Source organism: Manacus vitellinus, unplaced genomic scaffold (assembly GCF_001715985.3).
Source record: "Manacus vitellinus isolate BGI_N305 unplaced genomic scaffold, ASM171598v3 scaffold_32_pilon, whole genome shotgun sequence".
Lineage (NCBI taxonomy): Eukaryota > Metazoa > Chordata > Aves > Passeriformes > Pipridae > Manacus > Manacus vitellinus.
In genome coordinates, this window is record NW_021940460.1 from 4,221,482 (window position 1) to 4,237,243 (window position 15,762).

Here is a 15,762-nt window from a genome sequence, read left to right on the forward strand (position 1 = left end):
TTGAACAGAAAGGTATCCTGGGGAGGGCCAGCACCAAAAGTCACACAAGCTGTCCTGTGACGTGTCTGAGGCACATTAAGTCTCCTGATCTATTTTTATTTTTTGTAGCACTGAAAAGAGAGCAGCAAGACTTTATTTAAAAAGCATATGACTGCTTTCAAAATACCTTCCAATATATTATGCACTTTTGCTTTGCCATCAGACACAGGAAGAAAATAACACTGAAAACCAGCCTCCTGAGAAAAATTATCACTTCTGAAATAGGTCCAGCAGAGACCAGCAGGCTGCTGGCACTTCATATAGGTGCTTATAACCAATAATATATATATATATTATGCACTATTGGATTATGACTGTTGTAAATGCCTTGTTTTAATCATTTTTAAGCAATAATATTTTTATTTGCATTTGTATATATGAGTTTAAGTTCATAATAAAAATGTCAAAAAAATACAGACTTACATAAAACTGTATATTCAGACAACAACTGTTTGGTGATAACAAAAAAAAATCAACAGATCATCTGTTTGTATTGCAAAGTGCCCCACACAGAAGGGCTCAGAACTCAAATTATGACAAGTTGTAAGGACATGATGGATAATATGATTCATTACCACACATCAAACATACTCTGTACAGTTAAAAAGGTCATAAATAACAACAAAACCAAAGACATATAGAAAATCAAAACACTTTGGAAACTAAGCCCTTTCTCAAAATGTAAAATTTGCCATTATATTTAATTCTAGGAATTGTACATATGTTTGTGATTAAGGGACTAAAGCATATCCAAGGAACTGAGATTAAAGAAAACAACACAAGATAAATTTTTTGTTCACCACCAATGTGTCTCATTTGCATATCTGGGTATAGAAGGGTCAGTTTACACACAGAAGTTGTAACAGAAAGTTGTGTCCTGACTGTAGGATGAAGGGTAGAAGTGGATCTCAGCTACATTTAGATGCTATTTCCACATTCTGAACTGTTATAAATCCTTGATAAAAATTAAGAGCAGACTCTAGAAGAATACAGGTTTTTTCCCTTTGAAAAGGATAAATAAACCAGGCAAAATACTGGCTTACTCTGGAAATTCTCGAGTCTCCTGAAGCTTAAATAAGCTTCTGTAGCACAAAAACTTAGTGAGTTTTTATTAATTTTTCCTTCTTTTGACTTACAAAACCAAAACGGACCCTGTGAAATGGTAAGTACAGAATTCAACAAGTAGATTAGCAAAGTAGCCACAATACCACTTGCTGAATGTTCAGATATAATTGGCTTAATTCTGAATATTTAGGTGTGTTAAAACATGGTCATAAAGCCCAAGAAAATGTAACAGCAGTTCACATCCAGAATGCAAAATGTAAATTACCATTTTTAATGGCACCTCTCAGGATTGTGCAGTGTTGTCTTCCAATCCTTATTACAATTTATATACTCAAGTACACCTCCAAGGAGTTTTTATTGCTTAATAAGAATTAGAAGCTACAGAGAATGAAGGAGACTAACTTTGCACTTGCATTTGCAACAAGCACCCTGAGGAATGTGCAAGTGAAAGATCCAATGGTTTTACCTCTTCATTAGAGAGCTGGGTCAGGGTTTCCTCAGGGGCCAGAGAACATGAAGCTTTTGTTTCATCATCTGAATCTTTCTGCTTCTCTTCCTTTGTCTTGCTAAGCCTTTGCTGATCATCTTCTTCCTAGAAATCAGTGGTCAATGGAGAACACAAATAAAAGGGGATTCAATTTTGCCACAGTAGTCATGACATCAGCTTTCATGATAAACTAAGCTACAAAAAAGACACAGGAAAATATTATTTTGGTTAAATCCCCAGTGTTTATCACAGAAGTATTCTTTTAGTTAAAAAATTTAGTGTTCTTTTCACAAGGCACCCAAACTGACTTAAATGAGAACCTACTTTCCAAGCTTAGTGGCCAATTCATGTTTTAGAATAATTTTATTCAAAGAACATATTACCTAGGTCAAAATTCTTATTATGGGCATTACCAAATAAGGAACAAAACTAGCTGCTACACTGGCTGTTGTACAGAATATATATATATATATATATTTGCATCCCTGAAGGCCCATTAACAGCCATTTACAAGCATGAACTCTAAAAGTGTGAAAAGAGCAAGTGCCTTCATCACTTTAAACAAGGGAATATAAGGGAAAAGAATCCAAAGAAAGACATCATAGATCCTTAAGTCATAAAGTATGTACACAATCATTTGTATAAGATAACTTAAAACCAAGGTCTTAATTTACACCTAAGATATGTATTTGACTGGAAAAACCTAGAAAGAAGTGAAACTTGCTGTCCTGACATCCTTACCCTTTCGCCTCACAGATGACTGTTTCTTCCTTCAAGATTAATTTCTGGATACTATTACCTATTTAACTATTGGCAACATTACTTTTAAAGTTCCTGTATACATTAATATTAAAATGCTGGAGAGTTTCTGTTATAAAACTGCCAGAAGATTCCTGTTGGGACTGTCAGCTCGCGATTTTTGAGGTATTAACACGCTCGTCTCCAAGGCGTGATTTCCATACCTGTTACACCACATCAAACCTACAGCATCCCAAAAAAAACAAAAAGGAAAAGAGGGAAGCAGCCAGTAACCTGATCCTTTTTTTTCAGTTCTTCCACCTGCCGGAGCTGCTCCGAGGTCAGGACCATCTCCATCCTCTGCATGTCCCTCATCAGCAAACGCTGAGACTCCAGGAACTGGTCGTTGGCTTTTTGCCACGTGTGTTTCAACTGGTTGTGCTGCTGCCTCTCTTGCTCTAAGAGGTGGCAAACTGTGCAGAAAGAGAGTCACTCTGAACCAGAATTGTTTTAACATCTTTGCCAAAGAGATGCATTTCGGTGAATAAAAGCAGTTATTGTTCTAATCACACAGTCGGGCTCTGTTCAACAACTGTTCAGGATGAAATAAGACATTTTCTTAATTCCCAAACTTGGCTTTTGATAAGGGATGTATTACTGACAGTTTACAATTTCCCAGTGAGGAGGCTAACACCTCAACTCCATTCATGAGTTCTAATAGTTTATTTTTTGCAGTGATGTTTTCAAAAGACTGTCTCCTACATCCCTATTTCTTTCAGCAGCAGGGTCTGGATTTCATTCCTCTGCACTGCCATTAACACACCCACTCCAGCACCAGCACTGACACACCTCAGGGAGCCAGATCACTACATTATGGAAATAATGATCATAATGATACACAAATAAGACACATATAATAAGAATGAAGCTTACAACACTTTAAGAACTTAGAAATTCAGCAGCATCCCTCGAGAAAATGAATGGTTCTGTTGTTTTTCTCTGCCATAAAAGAACCCCACATTCAACAACATTTCAAGCCTTTCACATTTAAAAACACTGCTTCCCCCTCCCAGTTTCTTTAAATCCAATTCAAATAAGAGATGAGAAAATAATTAACAGCTATGTTGGGGTTTGCATCCTTAAGTGAAAAGGAATGAGAGGTTTGTTATTAGGGAGGTACCTTCATGGAGTTCTTTCCGCAGCTTCTCTGCATCTTCCTGCAGGACTGATTTCTGTGTGTTGAGAACAGCCACATACATCTCCAAGTCTGTCCTGCATGACTTCTCAGCTTCCAAATAATGGTTCAGTTCTTTAACCTGAATCAAAACAGGGAAAGTCAACCATCCCAGTCTGGGGACACTCTCAGGAATTTCCTTCTTGTTAGAAGTGAGTGTTGCCTGTTCAGGTAATGGACGGGTGCTGAAAGGTAAGTTTATTTCTAGAAATCACAAATATTCAACTTTCACAATGTTTGTATTTATTTCTGAACACATTACTCATTAAAATTCTGCTAAGTACAACCTATCAGTGTAACACAGTTATAACAGCTGGATCACAACAGCACTGAGATGGTAAAGGGGCAAAATATCTCAGGAAAGCAGATAGAGAATCAATCCCTTAATTAGTGCTGATAAGCCAACAAGTAAGTAGGATGTGGAGATGGTTTAAAATAACAGTAGTCAGAAAACAGGACTATGGGGCAAGCTTGAACTGAGCCTAAGAAGAGAGAAAACTTAGGGACAGACAAGAAAAGAAAGATTCCAACTCATGAAATACTGTTGTAAAAAGAAAGGAAATCTGTCAGTGAAAAGCAATTATTTCAAGAATTACTGAAGAAATATATTTAGATTGTTTTCTTCTTGTTTTTTAAATAGCAAAGCTAACAAAGAACTAACAAAGCCCTGCAGAGGCTGAAGAAGCTCTGGTGAGAACCTTTGAAGACAGGGTTACCTAAACATCTGCCAGACGTGATGGAGAAACAGATCCCATCTTGGAACAAGGAACAAGAGTGAAAGATCTCTTTATGGCACTATTCAGTTTTATGGTTTGCTGAGTCACAAATCACAGGAGGTTTTATCCTGGAGGAAACAAAAGCCTTCAGGCAGTTCCTAACTGGTTGCACAGAGCTGCTGTTCATCTTCCTCACCACAGGTACCAGCCCAGAGCTCAGGACAGCCCTTGGGCTCTGACTGCCACTGACAGTGGGACAGCTTCTCCTGCCCCAAGACACCAAGTCTTCCATCTGCTACAGCCTTTAAGCCTTTGAGATGGAAAAATCTGACTCCCAGAGTCTCTGTGGCTCCAAGTGTGACAATAAGCTAAAGGCCAGGCTGCCGGACGGGTGCAAAGCAGGTATTTTTTCTGGAGTTTTTTCTATTACAGACCTGAAGCTGTGCAATTTACTCTGAGCACAGATCACACACAGACACACTGCCAACCCCCAAAACAAAGATTGAAAAATATATATACAGGTTAAATATGCCATCTGAGCTACAGGAGACAAGATGTATGGGGCATGAAGAGCTTCACGAGACACACTTTTTCTCTCTTACAAAATTTGACTTCTCTGCACCAAATTAGCATGTTGCAGGATATAAGCAGGATCCAGTTACAGCTCCACCTCACCTTGGATGCTTCCAGCTCTTTGATTTTTTCTTCAGCTTCTCCCAGTTTCTCCTTGAGGGCTGCAATCTCCTTCTCCATGGGCATCACAACCGATCGCAGCTTCTCAGCATCTTCCTGGGCCTGGAGTTGGGGCAATAAATTGTAACACATCATCACCACAGTTTTCACCACAACAGTTTCCATCACTGGAGACATTTGGAGAAAATCTCTACATCAACCAAAAAAGCTGACTGAACTTCCACTTTCACTCTCACTGCTGTTTATTTAGTTCTGCAGCCACCTCTGTGACAACAGGCTGATATTACTCTGTTCACAGAAGGCCACTAAATTTTAAATCCACGTATGGATTAGGCCATGAATATCTGCTTTAGAAGAGAATGTTAGCAAATCTGTCACTCTTGATACCTGAGAGAAAATTTATGGATTAAGCATTTCACTTTTCTGTTATTAAAGGTCTAACTGTCCTGCAACCTGCTGCCACAGAGCACATATAAAAAAAACCCAAAAGAACTGCATGGTGAGGTACTGGCCATGCAGTTGCTTACTCAGGAAATTAAAAGTAAAAGGGTCTGCAAAATGACACACAGTATAGCTTGATTCTGTTTTGGAAGATCATTTTTCAGCTTTAAATTACTCCTGAGGTAGCATCATGTTTTGGTGCAACTGTACTAAGTATTTCAAAATATATAGAGACAATTTATCAAAAACCCCATGATTTTTTCAAAAAGTAGTTCTGAAAGATCAAATGGCAACAGAATTAAAGGACTGATACAAGGAAAGGGGAAAAAAAAGAGAAAGAGTCAGGTAAAAATCACGAGAATTAAAATGAGAAATAGCACTCAGTGTTCAAATCTGGAACTGCACATGTCAAAGGGTGGCCCTGACATCCCCATTTCTTAAATGCTCTGTCCTTCCTTTTCTTTTCCTGTCCTTTCCTGCCTTCTGCTACATTTTGTCACTGCTGGAGAGCCAATAAAATCCGTGAGCAAAGCAAGGGATGTCACAGGGCAGGGAATTCAATAGCAGGGCCATGTGACTGTCACATGCACACCCAGACCTGTCACTGGCAGCCAGCAACCCATCAGTCACAATTTTTGAACAGATGGGAGCAGGAGTTCCACTTCAAAGAGTGCTTTATAGTTCATTTATTGTAGCACTTCCATTCATTTAATGCTACCTCTAGTTGGCTCATATAGACTAAAAATAGCCCAACATTTTCTGGACTGTTGAACATGCTCTTTTCTAATTATTCTTGATAACTGCAGGAATATTTCACTGCCAGTCTGGTTTCACATGGTTCAACACTGAGCACAGAGCAACAAATATGTCCATGATGGAACTCATCAGTTCAGAGAAATAGCCAGAAAGTTCTCTGAAAGCAAAACCAGACTGTGAACAGCGACCAACTGGAAAGAAAAAAACTGTATCAAATTCCACTTAAAGAAAAATTACTCCAGTTTTTACTGCTTGGTAAATGGAGCTGAAGTTTGTTGACACTGTGGTTGCAACATATTGTAAGGATCCATATTAAAGGTCAGTGTGATACAGAGCAGAGAACTCAGAACAGCTGATACCTGCTAACAAAAGGAGTGCTGGTCACTGGGTCTGCTCTTGGAGGTGAAGAAGAATTACTGAGATGCTCAAATTGAGGTTAAAATTCCCACTCAACCTTTTAATAAAAGGAGAGTATCTATCCTGTTGAAAAATGCTACTTAAAGATTCTGCTACATGTGGCAAGAGGTGCCATAGCATCACATTTCCTGTGCTAAAAGGTGTTATTCAGACTCCTCCAGGAGGTGTGATCCTTGAAATGTTTATTTCCTTCTAACATTTTGTCAAACTAACTTGGCTGTCCAAGGCCATGGTTTTACATATGATCATATTTACTCATTCCTTAACCAAAAATCAAGAGGCCAAACCACCTCTGCCCCAGCAAAGCCTGCTTCCCCCAGCACAGCAGCTGCAGAACATGCTGTGAGGGATCTCCAGACCACAGCATGAAGATGATTCCATGGAGAGAACATGCTAAAAATGAGTCCAGGCCATTTTCAGGGGAACAAAAGCCTGACTGGAGAAATCCCAGGTAACATTATACCTGAGTTTGTTCCTTAAAAAGGGGACAAGTGGAAAACACACAGACACAATTTGAGAATTTCTCTTTAAAGCAAGACTAAAGCATTTGTCCTCTAAATTTATTTCACTGTTCTTTATCATTACCAACTAAAGTAGTTTGCTGTGTATCAGATTTTATGGCCAACCCTCTCACAGAAATCAGATTACTCTCCCCTTCCAATTTCCCCTCTCCTGAGCAATAAGCACAACTTCAGAACAGGAGGTTTGTCCCTTCTTGTTCTCTCTGTATGGAAAATACCTGCTCTGCAGACTCCTGCTACTCAGAGTTTGACACAACTGTGCTAAGAAGAGTATTTATATTCACCACAGCTCCAACAGCAAAACAGATCCTTTCCTGAACCAGAAAATGAGGTCTGACTTTAAAAAGAGTAGCCCAAATTTGCCAGTGGGCAACTCATCCCCACCATGTCATTATCCAGAGGGAGCCCAGTCATTCCCAGCAAAGAACTTGCATGGAAGTACCTGCTGCTATGGTGGATTGCTTTCAGCATCTGTAAAAACAAAAAAATCCAAACCTATCTGGTACCACAACCCAATAAGAAAATAGATTTTTATAAATCATCAATAAGTTTCCTGAAAGATGAGTGTTAAGCATATTAATCATTAGGCCAAGGCATTTACCTTTTTTGACTTGGGAAGGGAGATTAATAATACAAAGTTTTCAGCACAGATTTCTTAGAAATCATTGCTTTATGATAAAAATCATTGAACACAGAATTTTTCCACAGAAATTAGCAACCTGAAATATATTTACATGGAAAAGCAAAACAGTTGCTCCCAGAGAAGGGCACGTGTCCCACCAGACATGCTCCCTGTGATGCTCAGGAATGCCAAATACCAGGTTTGCAGGAGAGACTGGGATACCTCTGGCAAAGTGGTCACATCTAATAAATACAGCTCAAAACAGGGTGCTCACCAAAATATTACCCATCCACTCCAAGTGCTCCCAAATCAGGACAAACAATATATACCCTGGAAGTGTGAAATTCCAAATCTGTGCCTTCAACCAAATAAACTAACTTGAAATTCAGAGAGCTATTTACAGAATTTATAAATGCTTTTGTTAACTTCTCTTTCAGGGGAAAAAAAGTATGCAGGCAATAAGCATAACTGTTAGCAAATATGTGGGCACAGTATTAAATTTCATGGGTTTTCCTTGTAGTTTAAATGAATTTTACAGTCAAATTGAACACAACTGAACAGAGATATTATCCAGTGCCCTGGACAGAAACACATGGCTCACAGTCATGTCTCTGGTCTGCTCATTCTTCTCACCTCAGCTCCCATTGAGAATTCTAGATGATGGTATGGTTTCCTGAAAGTTTTAAGAAATGTGATATATTATCTGTTGGTACAGCATCTACTTATAACCCAGAGAGAAAAGTACCTTGTTTTATTTTTTTACTTCTTTGTGGATTCCTCAGAACTGGCTACGAGATGAAGGTATTTTTAAAAGCTCTCTTCAAGTTTATGCTTTGCTTTTCCATAAAAGAAATCCACCCTTATAACAGAGCATTATGAAGATGGAGGATAAATAGAACACTGCTGGCTGGAAATGCCATTTTGCAGGAGGAATTGATCACAAGTCTTCAAATAGCACATCCCAAGTGATCAAGAAAATTCCTCTTTTCACACTGACTGCTGACACATGAATATTCACTATTTTGCTGGCCAAACAGAGCTTTTTATGGGCTTGGGATTTGCTTGTTTGTTTTTTAGGTAAAATCAAATGTCCTTTTCCTAATTCTGATCTAATTCTTAGTCTCCCTGAGGAATAACCTCACAGGTTTAATAATATCAAAGAAGATTAAAACCCCATGCAAAGTAGTTTAAGCAATTATTTCAAGCTGTACTCTGAAGACCAGATTTCCCCCTCCCCCCCATTACATAAAGTACAAGCTCCTCTGCTTTACAGGCCTAGAAAGCTTTCCCAGCTTTATTAATCAGAGATTAATAAACTGATCACCTCTTCCTTTAGGACCACCAGGGATATTTATTTCACTTTTAAAAGGGGTATAGTTGAAAACACTATTTATCTGCTATACTAAACTTCCACACTGAAGCCACTGAGTTCAGGTGAGCTGTGCTGTCATGTCAGCAACTTGCAACTCCAACTTACATGATCAGTGAATTCAGATGAAAAATCTGAACCAGCTGAGAGAGATTGTTTTCTGAAAATGCTTATTGGCAGTTGGTTGGGGCTGCACTGCCAGGACTGGGTTGTTTGTACAAGACTCACCACACTGGTCCCACTTTGAACCTTCCTTCCAGCTTCAACCAAAGTCTTTTTTCGCTTGATAAGGCTAAAACCTTCTCTTAAAACCAGAATTGTGTCTTACAATTCCAGTGGCAGCACTTCTGTTGTGACAACCCTGGCAAACAGGCTTCCCCCTGACTCTTGCCTCTGGAAATCAGGACTACATGAAGAGCAGTCCCACTGAGCAGCAACAGCAATTATGCAACTACAGCTGGCAACAGTCAAGAATCTCTTCCTAAGTCTCAGAAAAAGAATTCCATTTTGCAACACTAACACTGATTGCTTGCTACAACACAGTACAAATAGCTAAAATGCTTCTTATGTGGAATGCTTGTGATATTCAATACTACACTTCTGCTGCTGACAGACAGCAGAAACAGGGAAATGCAGTGATGTGGCAGATTATCAGATGTTGGTCTACTCCCTTATTGAACATAAGTTAATTCATTGCTTTAAAATTGTCTTACAACAACTTGAAGACTACTGTAAGCTTAATGGGAAGACAAATTCACTTAAATGCAAGTTTTTATAACAAGATAAACAAAGATTACAAAACATTGACCTATTATGACAGGTTCAATTTCCTTCCTGCCTGAAACACAACAAATCTTCAATCTCAACAGACAAAATAAAATCCAAACTCAAGGCGAGGACTCCATCTACTTCTGTGAAGTTTTCTTAGTCACAGATCTTTGAACAACTACAACAATGTGTCCATACTCCAGGGCAATTATTTTTCACCATCCAGAGCCTGTTGTTTTGTGACAGCACAGTTCTGTACTTCACAGGAAGCCAGCAGTGCTGTGATGCACAAAGATGGCTTAATTTAGAGAAAAGGCATTTTAGATATTTTGAGTTTTTTAATGGGCCCAGTAAATTCGTAAGATCTCAGAAAAGGGATATATGTGCAGAAGTGAAAAGGGAATTTTTAAAAACTGCAGTCAATGCAGAAAAATCTGAAAGTGGTTTTACTTGAGCTCATTTGACATTATGACAAGGGACTTCACAAGCCCACCTGCTTTTACAAGCTGAAGGCAAGACTTTGTCATCTTCTCAGGTACAATCCTCTCACTGCACCCACATGACTGGGTACAATACCCTTATGGATTCAGCTGCAGGATCAGGTCATGATGACTTCCATGAACAAAGGCTGGAAGTTGGCAGAACGAGGCCTGTGTGAACAGCTGAGGAGTTACAGCAGGCGTGGAAACAAACTCATGTGGAACATTTCAAACAGAAACTGAAGAACTAGATTTCAATGTACCTTTTTCATTTCATTTTCCAGGTTTTCTTCCTCCTGCCCTTCAGACAGTCGCCGCCTCAACTCGGCAATTTCCCGTTCCACGTTCTCCCGGTATTGGTTCCACTGAGCTCGTTCCTGCTCCAACCTGTGGTGATACTGGAGCTCATAGTCACGAACAGTCTCTATAAAACAGCATTTGCAAAACTTATTTTCAATGTGAGTTAAAGAACAGAGCTTTAGAAGTTTCATCTGCAACCAGCCAATGATTTATTATAATTGGTCAAAACCAGGACAAACAAGAACTCTCCCTTCCCGTTGATTCTTGCCCCCAAATCCAAATTCATAAGTAAAAAGTCCAAAGGAATTGCATCTCAATTTGTACCAACACTAGAACACAAAGAAATAAGCCCTCAAATCTGTGTAACTCTTAATTTCAAAGTAATTGTAAAATGCAATGTAAATGTACATGACTATCATCCCATTTAGCAGCTCATTTTGTACCTCCAAGCACATCATGCAAACAAACCACCAAAACCTTACTTATTTACTCCAAAATGCAAAGAAACTAAAACTTCTCACATGGCTTTCATTTCCCTATGATTAACATTTCCCCCTCAGGTAAGGAGCTGTGTTTACACAGGGACAGCAGCTGGCACAACGAGCCTTAATCTAGGTTCATGTATCTATGCAGAGCATAAATAAACAGACTTTTGTGTACTCAATATACATGAAGGTTTGTCTTTTCTGGGTGAAAAGCATAATCAGGTGATGGAAGAACTGCCTACAGCCAACAGGCTCAGGGTAGTGTGATCCTGTTTGTGAACCTTTAAGACAACAGACAGCTGTGGCAACAGTCTGTCCCCAGTTTATACCCTGCATTTTGCTCTTTGCACTCAGAAATGTCTCAGAAATGCCAACAGCTGTACAACGTGCAAATGTAACACAGAAAAGAACCCAGGATTGATCCAGAGCAGCATGTGCAGTCACTAGCCTGGGGAAAAGCCCACCTGGCTGTGTGAGAGCAGAACTATGTTCACACAGAAGAGGATCGTGCTGTCAGCCTAAAGCTGTTTTCAGACTTGTCAAATTACAAGCATCACACTTCTATCTTCATGGAAGGATCAAGTATCACATTCATAGTCCCTCAAAGATGCTTTGCATATACATGAGAGTTGCTATTGCCATGATTCCTTCTAAATTCTATCCTTATGTTAACAGAATAGAACCAGCAAGCTCCTCCTCACACACTTGGGAGCTGCACTTCAGCTGGCACTTCTGCAGCCTGGTTTCCCAAGCCATGACAAGCAGTCATCCACATTCCATGCCAAAGCAGGCACAAATCCCTGAAGAGGTGGCTGATCTCAGCAGCTTGCCTGCTTGTTACCTTTCATAATGGCCTGTAGTGAAGCTACTTCTTCTTGCCACTGTCTCTTCACCTCATCGATGGCCTCCTGCTTGGTGGTCTCTGACACTGTAGCTATTGCTTTGATGTTCTCCATCTCGGCATGAGCTTCCATCAGCTGGGTCCTCAGCTGGCCCAGATCATCCTGGGCTGCCTGCAGCACTGCATTCTGTCTTTTCAGGTCCTCTGAAAGAAGGATTACATATATTTAGCTTGATTAATAAATTCAACCTGAAAAGTATCCCTAGTTGCTATGGCAAAGAACAGTGCACTGATATTAAAACATCTACCATAATAACTGCACAAAAGTTGGCAGGTATCTTTAGGGAATGCTATTTCTTGGCTTTGTTTGCCCTTGTTTTTATTAAAGAAGTATATTCTCATGGATACAGTCACAAAGCAGACACTGCAGATATAACCTAAGACCCAATATCCCTGATGGAAGTCAACTATGCTTTTATTTAGTTCTCTTTATTGAACTCATTCTGGTAAAGAATCTTGAAAAGGTAAGCAAAAGAGGAAGACAGTCTTTCCCCCACTTCTGGCACCAACTTGGTTCTGAATTTGGATAGAACACTTCATATTTCTTGAGCAGAAACTCTCTGTGACCACTTCATGGAGCCCACACAAGAAAACTCTTCAGGCTAATTTGCTCTTTACCATGACTTTGCTAACACTGAGCTTCTACTAATAAAAGGGATACATTCAGTGGAACACCCACTATTTCTCTAATTGTTGCAACCACAAACAGAAATTAAACTAATTTCATATTATCCTCCCGAGTTTTCAGTTAATCTGAAACAAACAGCTCTGGAAGATCTATATTATATAATGAATTCCAAAAGCACCAGCACAAAATACAGTTTTGTGTTAGCCTGTTTCACTTTTAGCTGAAACATCTGGCCAATGCACAACAAACACCAAGCTACCTCCAGGTACTTCCCTCAGTGCCAAAAATCAATCCTGGTGCTCCCACCCCTTGAGAGAGGATATGGAACTTAAAAGGGCATTAATCCTTGTCTAAAAAAACCAAGTCTCTGTAGCATTTATATTATTTAGTTTTCAAACAACACTCTTAAGGATGGGTTGCAACCTTCCCAAAGTACATTTAGGAAAGGGTCTGGGAGACAGGGAAGCAAAAAAAGAAAGGAAAGTAACTGCTTATATATTCTCCTCTGGTGTCCCTTCACTTCAGTACATGTGAAAGTTGTTTTTGTTTTCTTCCCCTGTCACAATTTATTTTTATTTTCTGTTTTCTGACTGTACCAAAATGGGAGAATTATTGCTGATCTCATCAGTAGTGTCTTGTATATCTTAAAATTTCCTTTCATTCAGCTGCTAAAACACCAAGCAATAGGCTTTCTGTATGATCTGATCTGCATTATGCCTGTTGTATTTCTGCTCTCATAAGCTTATACAGCAGCTGCAGTCTTAGTGCATTATTTTTTGGCTCTGCTTTCATATGTTAAAGACAGGAAAATCATCAGAAATAGAAATAAATCAATTTGGCTCTCAGAACAGCTATCTCTACTCTCCAATTCTTCATCAGATATTTGAGCTCATATGGTTCGAATTTTCCTATAAATTGTGTTATTGAAATAGATGCCCTTGGCTGGTATTAAAACTTTTATGATGTTTGTCTGCTTACAGCCTACCTCAGATGGAAATTTAAGACAAATTAATGCTACACAGAAGAGCTGGCCACAAAGTACAAAGGCACAGCAGCCAGGAGATGTCTTTCCACTTCCCAGATCAGCTGCTGCTCAGAGAAAATGAGCTCACAATGAATTCACGGAAGAATTAAAACTCAGTGGTGGAGTTTCAGCATGGACATCGAGTTGCTCTGACTCCTATCCATGCAGGCAAAACCTTCAATTTAATTCTAAAAACCCACTCCAGGAAGCTAAATAGCCACCTATTGAATTTTACTCTGCTCCTCTCTTATGTTCTTATCATACCTGTTTAAAAGCCTATTGTTCATACAGAGATTATTTGAAGAGAATTGAGGACTTACCTTCCTTAGCCAGATATAACTCCTTAAATTTTGCTCTCTTTTGATTAAATTCTTGCTCAAGTTGCTGCTTTGTGCGCAGAAATTCTGCATTGACCTTTTCCAATTCTGCCACCCGTTGTAGAAGAGCAACTAAAAATAAAACAGAAGATAAGGTATGTCACCAACAGTTATCCAGGCAGCCCATTCTGCAAGACTGAGGTTCAGGGCTCACTCTTTCTAAAATATCTTCATCATTAGCTCAGCCATTGCCCCATTATATATCAGGAAAACTAGTCAGTCCTCTGAGGAAAAAAGAAGGATAAGTTTTCTTAGACTGTAGGACCTAATTGTAATTAGACATCTCCAGGGCACTGGAGATGGGGCAGGGAATTCTGCAGGAAACAATCTCCCAAAGAAAACCACAATTTCCTATGTACAGCGAAGGAAGAAACAGAAATAATTCTGGTGATTTTTTTTTTTCTTCCATTGGTGCTCCTTTCCAAAACACTGGGAATTTAGTCATGAGGCACAGGAGCAGTGTGTGAAGGTTGAGTAATAAAGCACCAAGTTCCCAGAGGCTGAGGTCAAAGAAAACAAAGTGACAGCAGCTCAGCTCACAGCCAGGGAAGAACAAAGCACAGGAAAACCCATAAGCTAAAAATTAGGTGCCATTATCTACCCAGTCTTCAGTTCTGCATGTTCACCAAAAGATGAATGAGATTACACTCAGAGAAGTTTGCCAGGAGATGACCACGATCTACAGAGAAGTGACTGATTATAAGATCAAAGTCTCCTCATTTCCAGCAGGTAAAAATCCTCAAGGACACACAGACATCACACTATTTTCCAGAGTTTACCACATTAGCAGTACAACAAAAGAGGGAAGAGTAGGAAGTCCACAAAGGACCTAAAGACTGTTACAACATGCTTATAATTGAAAAAAAAATACACCACCACTGTACGATGGTACAAAGACCCCACACAGCTACTGACCCTGTAACATTGTCCTTCCTGTGCAACAGCAATTTCTTTGCACCTCAAGAAGTGCAGCTCTGCTTTAGGTGGCAGTTTTACCTTGCACAGGTCACAATTCCAACACCAAACAGGAACAACAGACAGGCGAGCCGGGACCAAACCCACCTCCCCGCTGGGATGCACTGGGGAAAAAATATTCCCCTGCATGAGTCTCTATCTGTTCTGCAAAAGCCTTTTGTGGCCGTGGTCCAACTCTGCTGGGCAAAGCTGAATCACTTCAGCTACAGCCTCGACGTGTAAAATATTGATCCCCCAGAGGTGTTTACAGCTCCCACCCAACGCCCTCCCACCAAAAGCAAGTCGTGAAAATACAGTACAACTACAACATAGTCAGACTTCAGCACCAAACATTTAGACTTCAAAGCAGCTGGAATGAGCTCCAGAGCTCACAGTGGTAAAACCCTGGATGGTCGATGCCTTTGAGATGGGGTGAGTTATATTTATTTTTAGTACCAGATGACTATAACAAGAGCAGACACAAACAAAAGGATCTTTTAAGAGCATAGGTATGTTTTCCTGATTGCTGGTTATGAGGGCTTATGGTGTTACAAAACACAGCACTTAATCTGCTCAACTTTGTACTGAATAAGATATATGTAGATATAATATCAAATAATAACATATATATAGATAACACAATAAATAATAAAAGATATATTAATGAGATATCTTTATATCTGATATATCTTTATATCTGATATATCTTTATATCTGATATATCTTTATATCTGATATATCTTTATAT

General features: G+C 39.4%; 1 protein-coding gene across 1 annotated transcript in view; it reads right to left on the bottom strand.

Moving 5' to 3' along the window:
• The window catches only part of RABEP1 (rabaptin, RAB GTPase binding effector protein 1), a 45,032-nt gene that overhangs the window by 15,110 nt on the left and 14,160 nt on the right, over window positions 1-15,762 (bottom strand). The window contains exons 2-8 of the mRNA XM_008930385.3: window positions 14,004-14,132; window positions 11,972-12,175; window positions 10,609-10,769; window positions 4,955-5,074; window positions 3,510-3,645; window positions 2,624-2,802; window positions 1,571-1,696 (exon numbers count right to left, since the gene is read on the bottom strand). Of these exons, the coding sequence (XP_008928633.2) occupies window positions 1,571-1,696; window positions 2,624-2,802; window positions 3,510-3,645; window positions 4,955-5,074; window positions 10,609-10,769; window positions 11,972-12,175; window positions 14,004-14,132 (1,055 nt within the window). The remainder of the gene's footprint in view (window positions 1-1,570; window positions 1,697-2,623; window positions 2,803-3,509; window positions 3,646-4,954; window positions 5,075-10,608; window positions 10,770-11,971; window positions 12,176-14,003; window positions 14,133-15,762) is intronic.